The sequence below is a fragment of the Python bivittatus genome, unplaced genomic scaffold, assembly GCF_059951505.1.
Source record: "Python bivittatus isolate LINGU-HERP-01145 unplaced genomic scaffold, Pbiv_v1 ctg000610_np1212, whole genome shotgun sequence".
Lineage (NCBI taxonomy): Eukaryota > Metazoa > Chordata > Lepidosauria > Squamata > Pythonidae > Python > Python bivittatus.
In genome coordinates, this window is record NW_028277088.1 from 47254287 (window position 1) to 47279612 (window position 25326).

Here is a 25326-nt window from a genome sequence, read left to right on the forward strand (position 1 = left end):
TTCTCCTTCTAGCCAAGAATTATATCTTTGATAAATTAAGAACCAAAAATGGTGATATACAGCTGGATAGTGTTAGGTTTGACAAGAATCCAACTAAAGCCAGCACAACATTTACATAACATTTCTGGTATTTAATATAATTGTTGAGGAGAACAAGAACAATGTGTGCAAATATTTGAAAGTAACTGTAAAAGCACTAACGCTTATTGGCCATGTGAGATTCTTCTGTTCTCATGGTTATAAAGCCAACAAAGACTATGCCAAGAAGAAAATAGAACATTTGTTCTGACTCATATAGCTGATTACAAGTAACTAAACATTCCTTAGAACTTGCTTACTTAATTTTAGATCTTAATGGAGTTTAGCAATCCCCCTCCCCTCCCCTGCTAATATATAATATGTGTCATGATATTATCATGTTAAGAATTTCTTTGTTCCACTTCATGACTGTTGCTTTGTTGGCTGGGAAATCTAGTATTTGATACTATGAGACTTTCTTACTTTTACCGTATATTGCCAAACATGGGAGGAAGATGTGGTTATATAGTCCTGTTCCATTATGTAACAGCCATGTACCTTCCATACTTTGTAGATTAGTCCCTAATCAAATTCAGTTTAATAATTCAAGTTCACTTTTCACATGCTTCACTAACAGTTTGTTCAAAGTTGGCTTGGCTGTCTACATTTTTTTTTCCTTTATGTATTCCACATGTCAGGTACGCCATTCATAACTCTGGCATCAGTTTTTCTGTTAAAAAGGTAAGTAATAACTTTTCTTCTTCAATATTCCTAAAATAAACATTACATTTGAATGCTTAATTAAAAAAAATCACACAATTAAAAAGCCTCTAGGAATTAAATGTATGTGTAGGTGAAGCCTACCTATAAAATTATAAGGCATTATTTTTGATTTCAGAGTCTTTAAGTTATGAACTTATTTTTTCAAATGACATTGTTTATTAAAGTTCCCTAAATCTAGATTCTAATAAACACATACCTAGGAATAAAATCTGCTGAATACAAATGAATGGTTCTGATACACTTGCATGTGCGCTTATATGGATGTGTTAGTGTTCTCTGAGCTAGTTTTTTTGTAAACAGATATATACAGCCCTTGCCAACCAATGAACTTCACTTCTCCATATCACCTGCACTAATGGTGTTACCTAGTGTAGTAATTAAAGATTTGCAACCCCCAAATCTAGCTCAGAAAATTCTATCAATACATCATACCAACCCATGGGCCACAACATATTCTATGCTATTTATTATAAGTATGCATAGATAAAGTACTCAATAAAGCAAACAGAGTCAGAGCTGTTTAGTAGTTGAACACGAAATTACCAGCCAGGTAGGTTAGATAGGAAAATATGTTTAATCTTCTAGCTGAAGGCAGCTAGGCACCAGTGCAGAGATTTTTATTTTTTAACAGTTTTATTTTTTAATAAGTGGGATCCTGTATGAAAGGAGAAGGGAAAAAGTAATGTAAGAGCAGAGGCTGGGTGAAGGAAAGGGGAAGAGCATCCAAAGAAAGGGACTTAAATGAGCAGGGCAGTGATAGAAGGTTCTGTTTCCTTAATTGATTGTTCTCAGACAGAGCATCATCTATTACCACTAGCTCCCTTCAGGTTTTCACTAACAATGCAGTTTATTCTGGGCCCTGCCACATGACACCCCATCCTCACTTGTTCAGTATTGCTGAGTATCAGAGGCTGAAACAAGGGGAAAAGAGAATATAACTTCTATCACAGAGGAAACCAGCAACAGATACAACAAGATTAGGGGGAAAAAAAACAAAAGTGGGAGTGCTGTATACCACTTCAGCTCCTTCTCTACCTTGTCGGGGGAGGGGGGTGAACTTGCACATCTAAAAAAGAGGGTGAGAAGTATTGTGTAAACAGTGTCCAGGTGCAAGCTGACTCATATTATTAGAAGCAAAAGGCTCCATCCCCATTTGCCAAAAGTGCAGGAGAAAGAGAGATGCTCACTGTTTTGATTAACTTATATATGTGCATGGTTGACATTTGAAAGCAAAGGTACTGTTCAGAATTCTTGTGCTATCGCTTTAATCTTTTCTTAATAAATCTAAATAAAGCTCAGGGAGATCTGTTTCCTTGGTGGTTTGTTTCCAGTTCATTTTGTTGCTGCTCTGATGATTGAGGAGGCTGAGGTTCGAATCCACTTCAGCCCAGGAAAACGTTCTGGGCAACTTTGGATCATTTGCACACACTCAGACAAACCTCCTTACAGATTGTTGTGAAAATAAAATTGAGATTAACATGTAAGCTACCTTGAGTTTCTGTGAGAAAGACAAGCAGTCTAACACAGTGTTTCTTAACCTTGGCAGCCTTGAAAATGTGTGTACTTCAACTCCCAGAATAAAAGTCCAAGTTACTCTGAGCCCTCCTATTCCATAAATAGGAAAGGAGGAGGAGGAGCATCTTGATTTAGTTAGTGACAGGCAGGCCTCCCTTAGCTAAACCAGACCCTTAATTAAATAAACTTTTTGTGCTGTGAAACATTGTTCCTGTTCTCCCCTTTCTCTATACTTATATATTCAATATAATAAGCTAAAGTGAAGGACAATTAGCTTATAACTTGCTGCTCCTCCTGATAATTCTTGGTTCCAAAGGCAGAGTTGCAGTTGCATTGTCCATCCTTAAGCACTGAAGCATGGGACAGTAGAAAATGTTGTGGACACACCAAAGATCTTTGGGTGGGTTGGGGCCTCTAAGTGCTATCTTGTGGAATAGACCCCCCAAGAACTTAGTTAATGTTTCCCATTACAATTATTCCAGTCTGCTAGAGGAAAGATGGCTGCCTGTCTGATAGAGCTGGCCTAGAAACTAGCACATTTGCTGAAAGACACAGGAGATTATCATGAGTAGTTTCAAATTGTTTAGACATTGTGGTAGGGTCCCCTCATAAGGTGCCAGGAGAAGTAATGAAGATGAGGCCAGAGCTTTTCTAGAAAAGGAATTTCACTATAAAAGTATAAAAGATGGTATCTCTGGAAGCTGTCCCCAAGAAGAGCAAAAATTAATCTTGTGATTAATCATGTGGAGCTTCCAGAAGAAGGAATATGAAGAAATTAGAAATTGAAAAGTTGAAAAGAAATGGTTGCATTTTTCCTTTACTTCACAGTAATAGAACACAGATGGGGAGTACAGGACACTTTACTTAGAAAGATAAACTACGTATACTCTTTTCATTGGCAAGTTAAATTCACAGATAATGGACAGGTAGTATCACATGTAGTGAACAGTTAGCTGGAAACTCAGAATTTAAAACTTGCCAACAGAGCTCGCAAAGAACTATAAGGAAGTCTCCTGAACTTCAGGCTCAGAATGAATTGTAATTGTAGACTATATGTATATATTATAATCTGGAAGGGTAATTTCCAGCTACACAAAAGAAAGATGGTTAATTCTCTTGTACTTAACAGAAGCAGGAAGAGAGTAAGCTTTAGGTCATTTCTTAGAAAATATATTGAAAGCTGGTTCTCCAGAGTCAAGAATATGTGATAACATTGCTTTGATAAGATTAGGAATGGGGGGGGGTGTGAAGCTTCCACATGAGAGGTTTTACATGCTCCTTTGTTTTAGTACAGGATTTTTATTTATAAGATCCTTAAGCCTTGCTTTCCCAGAAAAGAAGTGACCTTGCAAGCAAGATACTTATGGAAAATGCACAAAATTGCAGGACAATTATGTGAATTTCTATTTATTTACTTTTTCATATATATTAAAGCATTGATAATTGCATCCTATCTTCTGCTTTGTAGCAAGGCGATACAGTTGCAGATGTAAGAACATTGTCAAATGCTACAACTATCGACAATATTCGGTCGGTCTTTGGAAATGCTGTTAGCAGGTATAGTTACCATAAAATGTAGTATAACATATAAGTCTAATTTGGAGCATTACCTTGTCCATAGATTGAGTGTAGTATGATGTAATGGTTTACATGCTATACTACAGCAGAGAGTAGGTTCAGGACCATCTTCAGCCTCAGAAATTCACTGGATGAAATTGGACCAGGCATTAGCTGTCAACTTATCTCACAGGGGTGCTATTATGGGGAAACTTGGAGGAAGAAATGCTTTATATGCCACCTTCAGTTCCTGGAGGAAAGTTGGAACATAAATTTACCATTTAAAATAAATAAGCCCTGTAGACAAAAATGTTGAGAGGTGGTAACTTATGGAAAATACAATAGATGAGCAAAGATTTTATTGGAAAAAAGAGTACCATGTATGCCACCTCTGCTCCTAGAGAAATGATGAGATATAATTCAATTAAAAATATATAAAAATTCAGGTTTTAGTACATGCAACTGGCTGAGCTGACTAAAGGTGATTTCCTCTGACCTCTCTCCTTTCTGGAGAGAGCTGTTGGGCTGGAATGGGGTGAGCAAACTATAAAAATCAGGTAGATATGCCTTTTATGAATGGTTGGATCTATTTCAAACAAGGTAACTAACTCTTCAGTGCTTTGAGATTTTCAGTTATAGTTGTAGAAAGAATTTTTCCCATAATCACACAAGTAACACAAGGGTTTGTTGTTTTTTCTCTAGAATTCTTGCTAGCCTTGACATAAATGTCAGAGTGAAACTCTTTCTGATTATAAAAATGGTAATTATAGCTTTGGGCTGAACAGCTGATGCTTCTACCATGCTAGCAGAAGTAGGCTTAAACATAATACATTATTTGTTTATACAGACTAGCCTGTGCAATGCAAGCTTGATCATTCTGAGGCTTTGTACAGCTTAATCTGCTCCATTTTTCCCCTTGAAAAGACTCCTGACCTTTGATTCCTGAAATAACATAGATTAAAGTTACAATATGTACTAAAATTAATTTTAAATAAGTTTTTGGATATATGTTAAGTATCTTTCTTAAATAGAAGAGGCAATTGTTAATGTATTTGGTCAAGGCTCTAATAATGCCTCCATTAGACCACTGTATCTGTTGCTGTTCTCTGATATTGACTGGACCAGGCCTGATCTTACAATCATCTGAACCTCAGATCAGGATGATAATGTCTGTGGGCACAAATGTATCACCAGACAACTGTTTTGGGGTCTGCCAAAGCCACCTACTTCTCCCAAGTTTGTAAAATGGTTATTTTTACTTATTAAAGAAAGCATTATCTGAGGAGGCTGGAAAACAGCTCCAGCTTCCCTGCTTTCATCTTTTTCCTTTTCCTTTTTCAATATAGGAAAATGGTGGGGCTGCTGGATACCAAAGCTGTGTTGCTTGTGAGCCAACCCAAGTAGCAAATTTGATTGTGTCTGAGACTAAACAAATTACTTTTAGCATAATTTATTTAAAGGCCATTTGGAACAATTGGATTGGCTTTTTAAAAATGTGTTGGTTGAAATAAATGGGTTCAAAGGAACTCTCATTATTTTGCAGTTCTCCCAAATGTTTTATCATAATATATAAATTTTATGATAGTGCACAAAAGGGTTAGAAAGGTTTGAGATCACTGATTTACAGTAAATCATGCTTCACATAATGTTTTGTTAACTCTGATTTTTTAGCATGATTGGAATAAACAATTTCCTTCATTGATAAATAAAGGGAACTAACTTCTAAAACAAAAGTAATTGTTTTCTTGCATATGCAAAAATATGGAAGGGAAAAGTACTTTGAAGCTTATGAAACACTGGTTCATGATTGTCAGGTCATGGTTTGAAGTGAGCTACCATGTGCTTCTAAAAATATAATTTGGGTGGTTCACTAAAATTGCATTATGCAAATACATTACAGTAAAAGGAAAAAAGTAATAGATTAAAGCCTATTGAAAACAGTGGAATCATGAGCAGTCATATATAATAACTGCATATATAATAATTATTATTAACTTAATAACTATTAAACTTAAAATAGTTTCAGCATATACTTAAAATTGTTTTTTTAAAGGGAAGACTAATTACTATTTAAATATCTCTAGAGAATTGATTGAAGTGGGCTGTGAAGATGCAACATTGGCTTTTAAAATGAAAGGTTTTGTAACTAATGCAAACTATTCCATGAAGAAGTGCATCTTTCTGCTTTTTATAAATCGTAAGTACAAAAATATTCACTTCCATATTTTCACTGAGTGTTTAAGAGACATTTTCACTCATTAAATGCCAATTTTGGTTATTAACACCATCCCCAAACCTCTCAGAATGGGAAGAGAAACAACCACTGGTTACTTTTCTCTTCTCCACATTGCTGCTTTTGTGCGTTAAACAGGATTTTTTGTTTGTTTGTTTGTTTTAATAGCAGGAGCTACAGCACTGAATTGCAATGAAATAGCATGGTCTATAGATGAAGAAAAAAGCTCCAACTTCATGTTTTTATATGCATGCATTACAGTCATCAACCTCTCCCAAAGAATGCAATTAAAAAAGGGAAAAAACGACTACATGCATTTTTGGAATATGGGTCTTGATGTGTTTCTGAAAGCCCAGGGTAGTCTTCAGATGATTGTGCAACCTTTGTTTAAAGAAACAAATAGGGTTCAAATATAAGTTGCTTTGATTTAATAGCATAGTTAAAATCAACTGTATTAGAGGTATAATGATCAACCTAGCTTGGTTTTGCTTAATATTTAATTAATATTGCAGCAACATCAGAAGGAGAGCTTAAGACTTAATAAGTGTAACTATGGATTGATTATACATCCAGGCAAAGGCATCATAAATGAGAAAACAGGAAATCACAGTGGTGGCAGGATCACTACATTCAGTGGTTTAGAAAGAAATATAATCCATCTACATGTTTCAAATAAGTAGATCTTAATTAAAATATAATTTACTGACAAAATAGCTAATCTCTTTGGTCATACTTTCAGTGGGTAATCCTTCATGCATAGGTTTTCTTTATAATTAAGGTTCTTAACTTTCATTAAAACAAATGGAACTTAGTTCCAAGTCAGTCAGTATGTATGTCTTTAAGAATATTTGTTGAATGTGGTGTCATGATTATGTAAGATTGTTATTCAAGAACATTTTTACAGTCATACATTTAAAATTTTTTATCATACATTTTTCTGTAGGCTGTTTGAATATAAAGGCTAAGCTTGTTCAGAAATGGATATAAAAGTGATATTTTGGAAAAGGTAATTCAGACTATTTTTTCTGTTCTCTTTCCAGATCGACTTGTAGAATCAACTGCATTGCGCAGAGCAATAGAGACTGTATATGCTGCTTATTTACCCAAAGGCATGCATCCATTTTTATATATAAGGTAACCTTTACTGTTGAAATTCAGGTAGGCTGGAAGAAGAGACTTACTTTTCCTTCCTAACAATTCAAAAATGTAGTTGTCCAAGACCAGTGCTTGATATGTGAAATCGACTGGATGAGGGCTACCAAATGGAAATTAAATTTGTATAAGAAGAACGTGCCTCCAAGCAATAGGAAGATTTCAGTATGAATTTCAAGCAGTGTTGGAAGTTGTGCTTCCTTTACAAACAAATGTATTTAACGGTCCTCTTGGATCTGGACTTAGACCTGGAGTTTCAGATCCCAGCTGTGATCTGATGCCTCTTTGCACAATTAGGATTGGTGTATCGGCACTTTTTCCTTTTGGAACTTTCTTACTGGTTATGGTGATTCATGCCATGGGTATCTCTTGCTTTGATTATTGTAATGTCTGCAAATATGAGCTTGCCTTTGAATACCATTTGCAAATTTCATTGGCTCAAAACGCCATAGCAAGGTTTCAGTTTTACCTACCTATTGCCTGTCCATCTCCAAACACAATTTAAAATATATTCTTCATCTGTAAAGTTGTAAATAGCTTGATCCTGTATTGTGAATATTTCTGCATGAGAAGTAAGATGTTCTCAAAGACTATGTTTGCTACTACTCTTTATGAATTAAATAATAATTCAAAATACAGGGTTTTTTTTCTATGTGGACTTACAGTTTTCATAGATTCCTCTCCTGGGAATATCCCACTTTTAGCTCCTGAACTAAAGGTAGAATATAAATCTAATATACATTACCATCTGCATTTAGGACAAGTCTTAAAATACTACCTTTAAATTTAGATTTTTTTATCCCGCCTTTATTATTTTTATAAATAATTCAAGGTGGCAAACATACCTAATACTCCTTCCTCCTCCTATTTTCCCCAAAACAACAACCCTGTGAGGTGAGTTGGGCTGAGAGAGAGCCACTGGCCCAAAGTCATCCAGCCGGTTTTCATGCCTAAGGCAAGACTAGAATTCACGGGAATAGTCTCCTGCTTCCTAGCCTGGTCCTTAACCACTAGACCAAAGTGGCTAAATCAAACTATAATGTCATAAATGTTGCTGTGAACTTTTTGTTTGCTGTTGCTGGTTTATAATGCTTAACCTTTTGGTGTGTTCTTTTCTGATCTCCTTAAGGAGAAAGGGCAGGAAATAAATTATAGTAAATGAATGTTATAATGCTGAAGTTTTATGTGTATTTGTCTTAAAATACACAGTAGGCTATACGGTAAATATGTCTCTTTTTCAGTTTGTCTGCTTAAAGGATGGTCATTATTAGCGTACTTCTGATCACAGTTCTGGCTACAGCAAATTTGCAATTGAGCATGTCTTTGATCAACTTGCACTTAATGTTCTCAAAATGTTTTATAGCCTTGAGATAGCACCTCAAAATGTGGATGTGAATGTGCATCCCACAAAGCATGAAGTTCATTTCCTCCATGAAGACAGCATCTTGGAGCGTGTACAACAACACATTGAGAGCAAATTATTAGGTTCCAACTCATCAAGGATGTATTTCACCCAAGTGAGTGGATTCTTGCCCCCAAAAAAGCCTACAGACACGTGCTTCATTAATAATAATACTATGGACATTATTCCAAACTAGATTATAGTATGCTGTGTATGAGAAGCACTTCTTGCTTGATGTTTGCATAGTTGAGCACACAATAGGGAGATTTTTTTTTCATAAAATCAAGATTGCAGCTTATGACAAATCATTGTAAATCTGTTGTTTTAGATTCACTGAAAGGTCCAAATAGATTATCTTAATATAAATTAATAATAGTTTTAATAGTGTGATCTAAAGATAAGGTAGGTTTTATGTGAGGCAAAGCTTGGAAAAGGACATTTACATTTCTAGAAATACTGAAATATTATTTCATCTTTATTTTTTCTGCAATAAAGACATTGTTACCAGCTGTTACTGCCCCTTCCACTGAAGTTGTTAAATCAGCAAAGTCTTCAACTATTCAAGGAAGTGAGAAGGTTTACGCCCATCAGATGATCCGCACTGACTCACGGGACCAAAAATTAGATGCTTTTCTTCAGCCAGTTAATAAAACCAAGATTTCAGGACTTGCTGCGGCAGAACCAGAGGACAAGGCTACTGGAGTACAAGATGTTGAAATGGAAGAAAGTGGTGACTTGAATGTACATGTTTCAAGAGCTGAAGATGTGGAGGCACCAAAAGGATCAATGGAAAGCCAACCAATACCTCCTGAAGCAGTACCTGCTAAGTAAGAGTTGTTTTTGTAGGGTGTTCTAAGTTATTTCTTTTGATAACTTCCTCTCTTTTCTTGCTACATTAAAATCAGAGTCTATATGCTCCTTAGTCTTTGACAGAAAAAAAGATGAATCTTGGTCTAGATTTAATAAAAAGTGCTTTTTAAAATTCTTTAATATTTGCCTAAGGTTGCCTAGCACTTTCTCTATTCTACTCTGATTAGTATTCCATCTCTAATATAATTTCTTTCTTAGACCATCTTGCTTCGATTTTCTGGGGAGGTCAATTTTCCATATACTCCCAAAGAGAAAGCTTTACACTGTAGAAGGACATATTAGGTCCATAGCTTGGTTTCATATGTGGTATGCTGCTAATTTCTATCAGTGTATCCAGTACCAATGTGAAGTTTTGATAGTTAAGGCAGTAGCTATGGGGCTGAAATAAGAAACCTAGAGCATTTGAGAAGCTAATGATTTTTTAGGCAAGTTGCTAATTTTGTGCGTCTGTGTTTTTGAGTCAGTTTTTGACTCCTGGTGACTGCCTGGACAAGTCCCTGCAGTTTCCTTGGCAAGATTTCAGAAGTGGTCTGCCCTTGCCTCCTTCCTAGCGTTGAAAGAGAATGACTGGCTCAGGGTCACCCAGCTGGCTTCATGCCTAAGGCAGGACTAGAGCTCATGGTCTTCCGATTTCTAGCCTGGTGCCTTAACCACCACACCAAACTGGCTCTCTGTTAAATCTGTTTTATATCACATTGCTATGGCTCCAGCATCCCTGAGGTGGGGTACTATTCTCCATTTTCTCACAGTCACTGATCATATAGTCTGTCATCCAGCCAACACTTTGTGTTTAATAGTATTCTGAAGGGTAGTTTGTGCACACAGTTGTCCCTGTCTAATTGGGATGTAACTTAATTATGTTCTGCTTACTCTGCCATGGGTAAATATAAATACATCTTGCTTCCTAAAAGCTTACATTTTTTTGTAGCAGTGTACTATTTGTAGTAGCCCTCAGGTTTCTCCAGTGAGTATATGGCTCCTCTACATCATTTGATAGAGTGAGGAGATTGAGATATTCTCATTAAATAACTAAAACCCAGGTATTTCAAAGACAATAGCAAACTTTTTATTTATAGCCTTAGCTTATAGAAACTGTTTAGTCCCTTCAATGAAATATTAACTTTATAGGTTTCTTCCTTTTATACATGTATGTACTATAGGCATATATTAATGGTGTGCTGTATTTTTAAATTCTATGACTTGGTCTTGGACCATAAATAAATAAATAAATAAATAAATAAATAAATAAATAAATGGCAATATTTTTGAAATCAGCAACGATTTATTTATTTTCTTAAATGGGTTCTTTGAAAGATATGTTACTTGGTTTAATTTTTCTTGCAGAAAGAAGCAGCGAACAAATCATGGTCTAGAAATGGAAGAACATCCACAACAGGAAATGACAGCTGCCTGCACTCCAAGAAGAAGAATTATTAACCTAACCAGTGTATTGACCCTTCAAGAGGAAATTAATAAAAAGGCAAATGCAAGTAAGCTTGTTTATTTTTTGCCTCTAGTTTCTTACACTGCCTATAATCCTTTTCAATAGTTTCATATGGTAAAACCAGTGTAACTTCTGTTGGGATAAGAATAGTTTATTTGGTGAAAACATATTCAGCACTTTTTCTCAATATAGTATATAAAGTGGTCCATATTATTGAATTGAGATAAATTTGTATGGTAAATTAGCACTTCTGTATATCTGTTTTATCACAAGTTCATTTTCAGAATCCTTAATGAATTGACAGGATAATCTGTTTGTTTGTTTATAAATAATTTTTATAAACTATTTTGTAAAAACTGCTATTTTATTTTTTAAAGACCTCACAGAGTATGAACTTGTGTTCATGTTGAAGGACCTGTAAAACATCAGCCTAGAAAGCAAAGTTTGATTTATATACTTGAGCTATTGATATAGCAACAGGGGAAACATGTTGTATATTTCTGAGCAGTATAGAAAGAGTTAAACTCAGAAGATAGATTGCAGAGTTGTGCTGATGTTGATGTGAAAACAATCTCCACTGACATATTTTTGGCTACAATTTATTACCAGTTTTGTAATCAGTCAGAAGAATCAGAAGCAGAATTCTGCTGTCAGAATCAGGTTCTGTAAATATTTTGAAGGAAATAAAAATAGCTTGTACATTTTGTTAGGAGTAGACTCCTCTTAGCTGTATGTTTGTATGTTTCAGAGCAGAATATGCATGTGATAGAAATAGCTAAAGCTTGGCTGGCATTCAGTTGACCATTAAAGTTACATTGTGATATGGAAGTGCTTAATGATTTATTATTTTGTCCTACATATTCTTCTACTGGTACAAATAGCCAATACCATTAAATTGTTGATACATTGTCAACTATTCTGAAAAATCTGGATTGGCAATCAGTTTCTAAATAGATATCATGTTGATTTGAGTTGAATTTAGAAATGGGCTTAAATATTTGCTAATCTGCAGATTTTTGGAAACAAAATCCATACTATGGTATACTGAGTTTTAAATAATAAATACTTATATTTTTAAACAGAAGCTTTTAAAATTTACAATGGTTCAATAAACAGGACTATTAAAACTGATTTCATATAGATATAGATATACATAGTTTCATATAGTTACAGTATATGAAAGTGAGTGAATTATAAAATCCATAGTGATTTTTAAAGGGCAGCATTATTATTAATTTTGTACAGTACCCTAAATGCAAATAACCTCTGTTATTTCAGGTCTTCAGGAGATGCTTCGTGATCATTCTTTTGTTGGCTGTGTTAGTCCTCAGTGGGCACTGGTGCAGTATCAGACAAAACTTTATCTTCTGAATACCACAAAACTCAGGTGGTAGCCTGAATGTATTTTTGTCAAAACAAAATTGATTTAATTATTTGAGATAGGAACTAAATCTTAAATAGATGTTCTGGACTGTAGCTTAGCTTTAACTTTTTGTTTCGCTGTCCAGAAGTTAAGAGAAAGCATGCTTTCCAATTAAGGCCAGCTTTGGTATGTGATTTGTGATTAGAATATACCACTTTTTAGAGCGATTTGCAGAATAATGATGATAATGGATTTGAAATAATATGTAATTAGCACTTGGAAGACATTATCAGAATTTTGTCTTACAGGAATATGTATGACAAATATTAGCTTCACCATTCCACTAAAATAGGTTGATTTTATATATTGCTGACCATTTGATTATCACTTCTAATTCATAAATTAGAATCTAATTTGCAGTCTAAGAATTTCATGGTAAAATTTTATGTTCTACAGATGCCTAATACATAGGAGAGAATGTGCATGTAAGAAACTGATTTTTCTTTTTTCTTTTTTCTTTTCAAGTCAAGAAATGTTCTATCAGATCCTTATTTATGACTTTGGAAACTTTGGAGTTTTAAGATTATCAGTGAGTATACTTTTGGGGGGATTTAAATTAGATACTTTACTAATCCTTTTAAAGATAGTAGCTCTTTCTATACATTTTAGGCTAGAATATAAAGCATTCTTATTTTGTAACACAGAAAAATAAATATTTCAGCCAGAGACCTATCCAGTCCAGATTTCTATTCCCAAGGGGCCCATGGCCAGATGCATGAACGAGTACAGTAATGGCCACCCATTCATACTTCCCAAGTGCTGACATTGTGTTACCAGTTCAATTCAAGCCTTGTCAGTATAGCAGATGGCTTGCACTCCAGCAATGTGTGGAATGCAAATGTTGTTTCCTCAAGCTCTGTGAACATTTACCTGGTCTGCTTTTAAATCCATACATTGTGTGAACCCAGATTCTAGTATTATGAGTGGAATAAAAACTTCTTATCCTACTAAGTTTGCTCAGAAATCTTTGGAAATCTTTGACAAAATATTTTTGAAAGATCAAGGATACATAATTTACTGGATCTCTGTTATTCATATTCTTGTAGATATCTTCTGTTTTGGGAAGGAAAACTAACTTTCCAGATATTGCCTGGTAGCTAAAACAGCCTGAGTAATGGCAAAAGATGCTGGAAATTCCATAGATTTTCACTTCTGATAATGTTATTTTTAAGAATGTTTTTCACCACTTTACCTGGAACATACATTAAGACATCTGATATAAATGCTGATTTTAGCTGATAGCTTACTTAAAAAATAAACAAACTAACTTCATGTTTGAACTATAGAGCATTTCTGAGGTTTCTGAGATAGATACTACAATGTATTGATAAGGTCTATAACTGGCAGGGCAAGCTACTGTATATAAACAGGGAACAAACCCCACACTCACTAGCACTGAAGATGTTACCTAGTCAGGTAATGAAATATCTGCAAGCAAACAACCAAGCTCAGAGAACACCAAGAACTCAGTTCAACCCTGAGCTACATATATTCTCTTCTATTGGAAACACATATGGCATCAAACACTTCAGAAAGCATGCAAATGGGAGAAATTTGCATGTAGGCAAACCTGCACTAAGGAACAACTATTCTTTCTTCACAAATGCCTATGACAGCATGCCCTGCCCATCAGCATGAGATACAAACCTCCAATAAACTGCACAGCTGGATGGAAAATAGTTCAACAAAGCAGCTGGAAAATGATATGGCTAATGATCATGGATGTTCACCTCAGACTGTATAAATACCAGCACACCATAGATAACTTCAGGGAGCAACTGAAACAAACCATGACCCCAGAACACACAAAAATCCTGACAACCACCATAAAGTCTACAACTCTAAGACAAACTGAAAAAAGGAAAACAAAACTTCAAACCAAACTGCTCAAGCCAAACCCCAGAAGCAAAGAACCCAAATGGGTAGTCAACAAGTCCGGCTGCCCATTGTCCAGCGCAGAACACAGTATCCTCCAGAAGGGCCTCAACTACAACTTAGACAATGATAATCAGCTAGAATGCTTTGCAGCCTAGAAGCAGCATTTAAAATCACAGAACTTGCCACAGAGACCCAAGACAACATAAGGCAGACAATCATACCACAGACTGGAAGAACAAAGAATCAGAACCAGCTCAAAGCAGAGGACAGAGCAGCCCTCAGAAAGGACCAAACCATCACCATCCTCCCAGCAGGCAAAGGCCAAACCATGATTATCATGGACAAAACTCAGTACATAGAAAAAGAATTACTGGAGGACAAAGAAACCTACATCCCAGTAAACACCTACCCTATACAGAAACTAGACAACCTGATCAAGAGAACCCTCAACGAGTAAGAAAGGTCAAATCACAAAAGAACAGTGGCAGATGAAAAGCACTGGACCCATCCTCTCATGTTTCCATGGATGCCCCAAAATACACAAGCCCGACATATCTCTTCATCTAATTGTATTGTTACTGAGGACCCCAACATACAACACAGCCAAAGAACTTGCAAAGAAGTTTGGAAATCTCATGGAGGGAAGTGAATATTCTATCAATTCCCCACTACAGTGCCTCCAGAAAACCAAAGACCTAAAAATAGAAGAGGATGAAATGGTTTCATTCGATGTCACAGCACTCTTTATGTCCATAGATCCAGAACTGATGAAAGAACCCATAGCAGCAGTACTACACAACACACCTGACCTAGCCAAATACGCTAAGATCAGAATACCCAGAATCATGGACCATATCAACCTCTACCTACTTTCAGTTTGATGAACAAATATACTAACAAATCAGGGGAGCACCCATCCACTCTCAGGACTCATAGCAGAGACTGTAATGCAGTGTCTAAAAACTATAGCACTCCCACACTTACAACCAAAAGTATGGATCCGGTATGTGGATGACACCTTCATCATAATAAAAAAGGAACAACTATAGAAGACACATGAAACAGTCAATAGCATCTTCAAAGGAATAAATTTCACAAGGGAAGAAGAAAACAACAACACACTACCCTTCTTGGGTATCTTCATCAGCAGAAGAAATGATGGCAAATTAGAAATCCAAGTCTAGAGAAATGCAGTAGCCCAGGAAGAAAAAAACAAGAGTCATCTACAACATACAGCGTAAGGACCGTAAGAGGCACTATGTAGAACAGACAGGCAGAAGGCTAGCAGAGTGCATCCACGAACATCAACTAGTAGTCAAAAGACGTGATGAAATCTCCTTAATCTCATAACACATGGACAGACTGAACCATAGCTTCAGCTGGGAAACTGAGCATCCTAGGCCAAGCTAAATCCAAAAATGCTAGGGAATTCCTGGAAGTTTGGCATTCAGACAAACCAGCCATCAAGAGACACATAGAAATAAACCATATTTCCACACCATTCAAAAGAGACAACAAAACAGCTAAGAAGGAAACAAAAAGACCAGAACACATCCCATCCAGCAGCCAACACCCAGATAAGCAGGGATTAACCCCAGGCAAATAATCAAGCAGAAAACAATACCCTAATCAAGGAATTACCAAGGAAAAAGCCACACCCCCACCAATATTGGCAGGTCAAGCTACTGTGTATAATCAGGGAGAAAACCTCACACTAACTAGCACTGATGACATTACCTAGTCAGGTAATGAAATGTCTGCAAGCAAACAACCAAGCTGATAGAGCACCAGGCATTCCACAGTTCTAGCTATTTGCCTGAGTTCCTCAAACTTCTAGAAATTTCTAGAAAATCTCAGCTAATCTTCAGGCGTTCTCTTAGCCAGTGAAAATTGGCACAGTTCATTCTTCTAATATTTCTTTAGTGCCACTTTAACTTCCTTGTTATCCAATCATCCAGTCAGCTTTTATTGATCTTAATGATAGCAGTTAACTATCATAATTATTGCTTCTCCCCCACCCCTGCCCCCTTCTATACATGTCTTGCTTGCATGTATGTGTGTGTGTGCTCGTTTGTGTTCCTTTTTGTTCTTTTCTTTTGGGCTCTGAAATAAGCTTCCTCCTTGTCTTCCAGTAGCTTCCAGGATACTATTCCTGTTATCCTAGTTATAGTGGCTTCTTGGATGTAGCCTTAGTATACTTTTTGTCTTCACTTTTGTTGTGGTTTAAGTAACTTCCAAGCTTTCTGTGTGACATCCAATGACAATGCCTAATGGATCTTCACTGTTCTGAGAAAAGCTGAGCAGGGTGGTACTGACTGGTATTTGGAAGGGAGACTCCCAGAAAACCCCTAGGCTGTAGATTAGACTGGGAAACTGAAAAGGTATTATGAAAGAAGGCAATAGGATTATTGCCAGGACGATTATACCTGTAACAATAAATAACCAATGACTCTGACAGAGAAACATGACTAGTTCCAAAAACTCTTTCTCCCTTTCCACTTCTTTCAGCCTCTCTCGTTTAACTGCTACAAGCCCAGGAGAGCTAACTATGTGATAGGAGCCCACTGTATCAAGTATAAATCCATAGTATCAGTCCAGCAAGTATAGATGTACTTCTGAGATGCTGCAATATATGATTAGTCTCCACAACTCTATTGATTTTCTTTCTTATAACTGTTCTTTACCAGATTTTAACAAAATAGCAAGGATGGCATGCAGTTAATAATTTTCATACCCCACATTTGTATGATTCATCTTATGATGAAAATTTTACTATTCATGGAAACATTCTCATTCTGTCAGTTTTTTGGATGCATCTAGATACTGTATTACTTTGATAAACAATAAGTATCTTTGTTTTGTATATCTAGGAACCTGCTCCTCTCTTTGATCTAGCTATGCTGGCCTTGGAGAATGCTGAAAGTGGTTGGACAGAAGAAGATGGCCCAAAGGAAGGCCTTGCTGAATATATTGTTGACTTCCTATCAAAGAAGAGTGAAATGCTAAAAGACTATTTCTCCCTTGAAATTGATGTACTGCCATAACATTTAGTTTCTAAACAATGCATTTTTATAATAGATAGAAGAAGCCAGAGAATGAAGACTTAGACAAGATTTACAAGCAATTAAATAATAGAGAAAAAACTATAACAGGGGCTTCTAAATAGCTTTTTATCCCTTTGTACTGTTTTTGGCTGGAAATATTTAACAGATAGTACAATTGTATATTGTTAAAATAAATGCATGGACCAGTTTGAGGGTTGTGGGCAATATTTAGGAACTGCGGTCCACATTATCTTATGTGGCAATATCAGGACTACATCCAAGGTATGTGGGATCAGGATCAGAAAATTTATGATGATTAGGAATATACCCAGTTTCTTTACATTAGCAATTCTAGTATGTGTAGTCCTCATTTTGCAACCACAATTGGGACTAGCAACTTGGTCGTTAAGCGAAGTGGTCACAAAGTGAAACTGCGACTGCTTATGATCTTACTTCAGCTTTTGTTTGCTTTACAGACCTGCAAAGGTTGTAAATGCAAGGACTGGTCGCAAAGTCACTTTTTCATCACTCTCGTAACTGCGAACAGTTGCTGTACGAGGCAGTCGCTAAACAAGGACTACCTGTATAAAATAAGAAAAAATAATTCCCCAAATGGCCTGCTACCAACATTCAGTAGCAGTGTTGCTGAAATTTAATGGTAAATGAAGAAAATGATAGCATGCAAGCGATGAGTTACCAACTTCTTGAAATTATGGATACTGTCAGCTTTACCAGGTAGACCAGACAGGAAACATGACCAGATGAGCTAATTCTACTTTATTGTAAGGCTACATTAACAGAATCTTGTAAATCTGAAAGGTCAGTTCTCCTGCTGTCTCCTTTACTTTTGAGAAATTAGGGAGTGTCTCTTCTGAGCCTCTTGACCTGCCCACTATCTAGCTGCAGACTATGCTGTCTCTTACCTGACTGTTCCCTAGGCAGCGTCTCTGGGCCCAGTCTCCCAAGGTCATTCCCACGTACCATTATAGATACCTATGGTAGGCCATCAAGAGGGAATCCAAAAGCCATAGTAAGATTTAGTAACACCACCAAAATAAAACTAAAATAGTAACATGATAGAAATGTGTTCATGAATGTGGCATTTTAATTGGTCTAATGGAAATAACTTACTGTGGGTTTTTATATATAACATTTGTTCTTTTATATTTATATGTAAAATGTGCATACATGTTTAACTTGTTTGCAGTACTTAGTTTAGAAACAAATGTCTTTGTGGAATGTGTTGATGAAAGTAATGGTATAAAAACTTTCTGTTTACAGGAGGGGAATCTTATTGGACTGCCACTTCTGATAGATAATTATGTTCCTCCACTGGAAGGGCTACCTATGTTTGTCCTTCGTTTGGCCACAGAGGTAGGTTGACATTCAGCATAAATTACAATTTCTCAAGCCATATGTACACAGTAATCATGATTAGGTAGGTCATTTTTGTTCTTATTATTCACCTTGAAAGAAGATAGCAAAAAGAGTTTGGTGCTCTAAAGAGGTATTTCTAAACTGAGACCTAACTGTTCATAATTTATTTCAATATTACCAGTCCTATGAAAGAAGTAAGAATTTATGCAAGACCTTCACAACTTTTTCCAACCATTCATCCAACTTCTTAAATTACAATGAACTGCTTTGTCTGTATCAAACATACTTTCACAGCTATAGAGACCTTCTTTTTAAAAAAGTTAAAACTGAGGTAGATTCTGTACAACATAATTGTAATTTATACACACTTATAAAACTTGTCCCTATAAATGTCATGATAGGATTATTTGTTTAATTTATATCCTGCCTTTCCTCAAGACAGTGTACATAGAACTTCCAATTTTCTCTCACAATAATTCTGTGAGGTAGCTTGAGCTGAAGGTAGACTTGAACCTGGATCTCCCAGATCCTAGTCCAACTCTTTAACCGCTACACCATATTGGTTTGTGTTCTTTGTTCTCGGGATATATCTGTTCATTGCACTACAGAAAGTAGAACCTACAGATAGGTTATTTCTTGATTTTTTCTAATAACATATATTCTCAACTTAAACTCTATGTATGTAGGATACTTACTAGAAAGTGTAACTGTATTTAGATATCTGTAACTGCAACCTAAATAAATCTAATAAAAATTAGATTAGAAACATTCACAATGGAGTGTTTCAGCTCCCAGCTGTCATACCCCCCCAAAAAAGGTTAAAACTAAAATATACTTTGTTCTTGCACAACTCATCTTTGTAACTAACCACTTTCACTAAAGCCAGAGCTATGCATTTTGTTTGTTTTCTTTACCAGGTAAACTGGGATGAAGAAAAGGAGTGTTTTGATAGTCTTAGTAAAGAATGTGCCATGTTCTACTCTATTAGAAAGCAGTATATAATGGAAGATTCTGATCTCGCTGTTCAACAGGTATTGTCTTAATTGACTCTTGCACAGGTAGTAAAGAATAAAAAGATCATTTTTGACCTGTAGACATCATGTATTAGAGTTACAGTTTCCAAAATTCACAACCAATTGTCTAAGAATTTTGGGAACTGTACATTTAGAGGGCACCAAGTTTGGAAAGGCTACAGCATCCAAACTATACTTGCAAATTATGTCTAGGGTATGATCATGGAGATAGAAGTACTTTATTTTTTAACATCCTGGAAAAAGTTTATGCTGTTGCTAAAATTGGTACCAACATGTGCCATCAAGTAGCATTTTAAGTTCCTTGAATGGTGAAACATTACATCAGCAATATCACCTCATATCTTAGTACATGTTGGCCTCATTTCAGTGAGAACATAGCATGCATTCTTGTGTTAAGGGCTGAGGAGCATATTCATGCAAGATAATCTTAAGAGGTCTTTAGCTGTATTGGTCCTTGGTCAAAAATGAAGTGCTTAGTTGTACTAAAGCTTCACAGAATAATGCTGAAGTGGCAATTGCCACAATGTTGTCTGAGTACCTGCTTGATCATTCCTCTGAAAAGGTAGTATGTGTACCTACAAAGGAGATTAATCCAGTAAAAAGAAACAACAAAACAAGACACATCCAGTGAAACTCAATTTAGCAGAATGGAGGTGGGGTGAGATTTCTGTTGTATCCAAATTTGCATCATTAATGTAATCATCATTTGTGTAATTATGCACGACATAAATTGACACAAATTACCTAAACTATGTCAGTTGTGGCCATGTGCTGAGGATGCTTAGCATTGTGTTTATAAAGACAAAATATTGGAAGCAGCATAGTCTTACTTCTTATGAGCTACACTGCATATTCCTTGCTGTGTTGGAATTTGGCCTTGTCTCTCTAGAGGCTCATATGAGATCCTGCTGACTGAAGCATTGGCTAAAATTAGCCTCCTTGGATTGTTCTTAGCCCAGCTAATCCTAGCAAATAAATCTACTACTTCAGATCTGAAGTGTTGTGGCCTTATTACCTCAGTATTCAGTGCCATCCTAGAAACTCAACAGGGAATCCTTGACCTGGACCTGTAGAAAAATTGGAACAAAGCTTCTTATTACTGTAGTGGCAGCCTCTGTGGTAGACCTTTCTTTTTACCTAATTGTTTTTTATAATATTCTTTCTGTCCTACACATTGCTGTCAAAGGTCTTGGAGGGAAGGTTTTAATAATTAAACTCTGCCTACATTGCCTGGATGATCAAGACAATTTTGCACACACTTCTGTGTTTGTCCTGTCATCTGGTAGCACCCTGAATTATTAGTGTATATGAGCTGGTTTTATAAGAAAGCTCAAGGGTTCTTTTTTTAAAAAGACAGGTTTACAGAAATATTCAGGCTGCTTTGGAGAAAATGGACTTTATTCATTTTAGGGAGTAAAGCCTCAAATAAAATTTTGACTGCTGAATGAATGTTCAGAGAATCTAGGTTTTATTTTAATTTAGAAATAATTATGAAGGATTGTTTTCCAGAAACAATCAAAATTCTATAAACAATATTGGTAGGTTTCACACAATCCACTAGAAAACTGAAATTGACTTGTGGTTCAGTATGCTAAACAATAATGGTTTGTTATATTAATACAAGAATTATATTTTACTAACCCAGGTTTAGGGTGCCAGGTAAACCCAGCCAGTTAAGAGCTTAGTTTGATGTGTAATAGCAAATCATTTGTAATCTGCTTTTATAGGCCGAAATGGGGCTTTATTTATAAATTAGCTTTTCATTTATGTAAGTATTCATAATAACGACTTATCTTGAGCAGCACAATTGTAGGAGAGAACTCTCTAGCTCTAAAACTACTGTGTTCACTGTCTCAGCATTAATGTTATCCTATGCTGTTACCTTCACTGCATGTGCATCCTAGTTGGTATGTTGATTGCAAAGTGGTGTCTAGATTAGAGGTCTTACATAGAATAGTGTGCTTGGGTAAAACTGGGTTTCAGTTGCATTTGTAGCATACTGGCTAAAATGATCACTATTGTCCTTACATTAGTAGTGACTGCTGATGTGACATAACATACTACAAAAGCTGTTAACACTCTTACAGTAAGATACAAAAGGTATAGTATAGCTTATGTGAAAGCTTTGGTGGGCAGTAGAGGTCGTTATCTGTGGATCTATCTGGTGATGGCCATGACAAAGAGATTGCAACTCCGGATATATGAGTAGTAAATGGCAAAGGGCATTAATTAACAGTGAAATGAAATTAGTACATATGCTGTGTGTTTGTGAAACTGTGTGGAAAGATGTAATAGATCTGAAAGAAAATGACCCCATCTTGTGAAGTTGATGAACACATATATGGAAATGAAGGTGTTGGTTTAACAATGAACAAAAGGCCACAGTGTATCTCAAAGAATATGAATTGATGTCATCTGCATTGTTATAGATGCATATGAAGGTAGGAACCCATAGGTTGATAACAGTTGCATGTTATGATCCACTAAATGGTGATAATGGAAGAACCACGAATGAGCTTTTAGGGAAAAAACATGCAAAATTCTGAATAAATGCGATGTAGGGGAAATGTTATTCTGTTTAGTGACAAGATTGGATGAGAGAACAAATATGAGATTGCAGAAGTGATTGAGTCAATTGGAGACTTGGAATAATAATAGTGTCTCACTAGTGAAAATGCTTGAAACAAACTGAAAAAATGTACAGTGTTCATAAAATGTATGGAATCATGCTAGTGTAAAATATGAAAAAGAATGCTTGCTGGAATTTGAAGTGAAAGAAGCTGTGGATGGGGGGGGTTGGAAGTGGGTGAAAAGGGCCAACTGAGGAGCCTCCAGCAGAATAAAAGGAATAATACAAGTGATGACATGATTCGGGATAAGACTGAAACAAGGGAATGCTGGAAGGATTTGTATGGGAGAGTGATAAATGGAAGAGTTGAATTGAAATGAATACTATGAATATAAATATCTGAGATAAAGTAGTTGAAAAGGAACTCAGAAGTTCTGTGAGAAGGTTAAAAAATAAGGGTGTAGGTGGAGTAACTGCAGAAACGTTAAAATATGGACATACTTTGCTTGCCGAATGGCTGCAAGGCTTGTTTAGCATATGTATGAAGTCTGCATCTATGTGTAACAATTGGAAGAATGCCACTATTGTTCCTTTACTGAAGAATAAGTCAGAACGCATTTCAAATACATGTGTGAATATATAAGTACATCCAACTTACTCCAAAATCTTTTTGTAGGATGATTGGGATTTGGGCAGAAATTATAGTTATATCCTGATACCTATGGAATTTTGAATTAACATTAGATAGGCCTCAATGTTACTCTGTCTGAACAAAAATCACACACATGAATAAAGCTCCCATTTTTCTATCCCTTCTGGCTGACATACCCCACCACCAGAAAAGCAGTTTTTCAAATCAATACCTTAATATGAACCTCTGTATTGAAAAGAGCTTCTGTTAGGGATCTCAACACTAATGATAAATCTCTCCAAGTAAAACAATAACAGGAGGGGAAATTAGTCCAGCCTTCATAAGAAAAGGTTTAACATAAGGGTTTGCTGAGCCCAGGTGCCTTGCCTATTCCAAAGTATGGAGCCAAGAGCTATAGCCTGCTGTGCAGGTTGCCTGAAGGAAATCTAGCTGCTGGGGAACTTGTGGCTTCCTTTGGATATAGGAGGGAATTGTAGACAATTTCTCCTACATCAACAAAGAAAAACTTTCCACATCTGTGGGTATAGGTAAATTGTGCTTAATCACCTAGTTACTAAGTTGGTTTCTCCTACCAACTTCTTTGGGAATACTGGCTTTTAAGAGCTACCCCCATTCAAGTTCCAGAAAAAAGGATGAAGTCACCTCAGATGTAGATGCAGGATGGAACCTGGGCTCAGAAGATTTGGCCACTCTGGAAGATGTTACGGTTCCTCAATCCTCATCTTGACCAGCACCAAGACCCAAGGTTGCCTGGGCCAAAAGAGGGTAATCATCATTACCCTTGCACATAGGATGCCTACCCTGTGGGTCACCCTTGCTAAATGTGAGCTAGCTGAGATTGCATTTAGTAAACCCTGTGGCCAAGGACCCATTAAAGCATCAATACCTTTTGAATTCACAATAGAAGTGAAAAAATAACAGGTAATTTTTTTTTCGTTCTCCTTTGTTGCACAAATGTCAGCTAGAGGTGCTCCCCACTGATCCATGATTTTCTGAAACACCTCTGGATGCAGCATCTATTCTGGCTGCAATAAAATACAGTCTGCTTAACTAGACCATAGCTATGCTATATCAGCAGATCTTCTCTGCCCAGAGAAACAGTCAGGATGCCTCTAACTGCAGCCCCTTCAACCTCATTCTTCCTTGATAGCATGTTTTTGTGGAGCCAATGTATATCCAAATGGCTTCCATCTGTTAGTGGTGTGAAGATTGCCTTCATCTTCAGTTGACTGATAGCATGATAAAAAACTCTAAGACAAATGACTGAGAAAATGAGTTCTCAGCTCAAATAGCTGGCATCCATGGCAATTTGGTCCTTGCAGAGTTGTCTCAAGGGCAGCCCTGTCAACACATTGGTTGACACCAATCTCCATCATGGGGAGCTTCAGTATTAAATGTGCTTTTAAGGCAATCTGCTCCTGAAATGGAAGTATGTGAAGGAAGAGTGAATGAGTTGAGAAGAAAAAGGCTGAGAAAGTTGTATTTGGATGATGGGATCCTCAAAAAGAGATGTGAGAATTTTAAAGAACAAAAGGTAATATATGAATTGATGTATGGATGCTGTAGAAACAAGGATAGTTTGCAAGTGTATTTCAATGATGTAAATATAAACAAGATTTAGATTTATCTTCTGCCTTGAACTTCATTTGCTCTATGTATATTCATGGCAATAAAAGCTACTGTGCGTAGAAATTTTTAAAAATGAATACTCTATAATAAATATTGGGTCACAACATTTCTATTTCCTCTAGTGAACTTTTTGCAAGAGGTGTGATTACAGGTAGTCCTCACTTATCAACCACAATTGGGATTGACAACTCCATTGCTAAGTGATGTGGTCATTAAGTGAAACGTCATGCAACCACACCAGACATGTCAGTTCCGCTACGGTCGTTAAGCATGATGTCACATGATCATGACTTGCTGCTGGTTTCCCTGTTGACTTTGCTTGTTGGAAGCTGGCTGTGAAGGTCTCAAATGGTGATCATATGACTGCAGAGATGCTGCAACAGCCCCAAGTACAAGGGTTGATTGTAAACCTACTTTTTCCATGCTGTCATAACCGAATGATCACTGAACAAGGCATTTGGTAAGCAAGGGCTACCTGTATAGGATGAACATATTGCCTGTTTTAATTTTTTTTTTTTTTTTACTCTAAAAGCTTTATTACTAGGATGTGTAGCACTTAGATGTTGCACATGAATTTAGGTATACTAAAGCAACCAAGTATTAGACATTATGGGAATTTTGTTCTATTTGCATTTTAAAGTCAGTGTACCCAGTTTGCACTTCTCAAGCTGCTATGTAAGTAAAACATTCACCCTTAAATATTTGTATTTTTCATTAATTTGTGTCACAGTGTAGGTAAGATTTGA

General features: G+C 36.2%; 1 protein-coding gene across 3 annotated transcripts in view; it reads left to right on the forward strand.

Annotated features, from left to right (window-relative positions):
* The window catches only part of MLH1 (mutL homolog 1), a 33224-nt gene that overhangs the window by 7164 nt on the left and 734 nt on the right, over window positions 1–25326 (forward strand). For all 3 annotated transcript variants that reach the window (XM_007425748.4, XM_025165120.2, XM_007425749.4), the window contains 12 exons: window positions 717–759; window positions 3785–3873; window positions 5958–6070; window positions 7147–7240; window positions 8622–8775; window positions 9156–9487; window positions 10875–11020; window positions 12253–12361; window positions 12863–12926; window positions 17146–17307; window positions 18601–18693; window positions 19614–19727. In XM_007425748.4, the coding sequence (XP_007425810.1) occupies window positions 717–759; window positions 3785–3873; window positions 5958–6070; window positions 7147–7240; window positions 8622–8775; window positions 9156–9487; window positions 10875–11020; window positions 12253–12361; window positions 12863–12926; window positions 17146–17307; window positions 18601–18693; window positions 19614–19727 (1513 nt within the window). The remainder of the gene's footprint in view (window positions 1–716; window positions 760–3784; window positions 3874–5957; window positions 6071–7146; window positions 7241–8621; window positions 8776–9155; window positions 9488–10874; window positions 11021–12252; window positions 12362–12862; window positions 12927–17145; window positions 17308–18600; window positions 18694–19613; window positions 19728–25326) is intronic.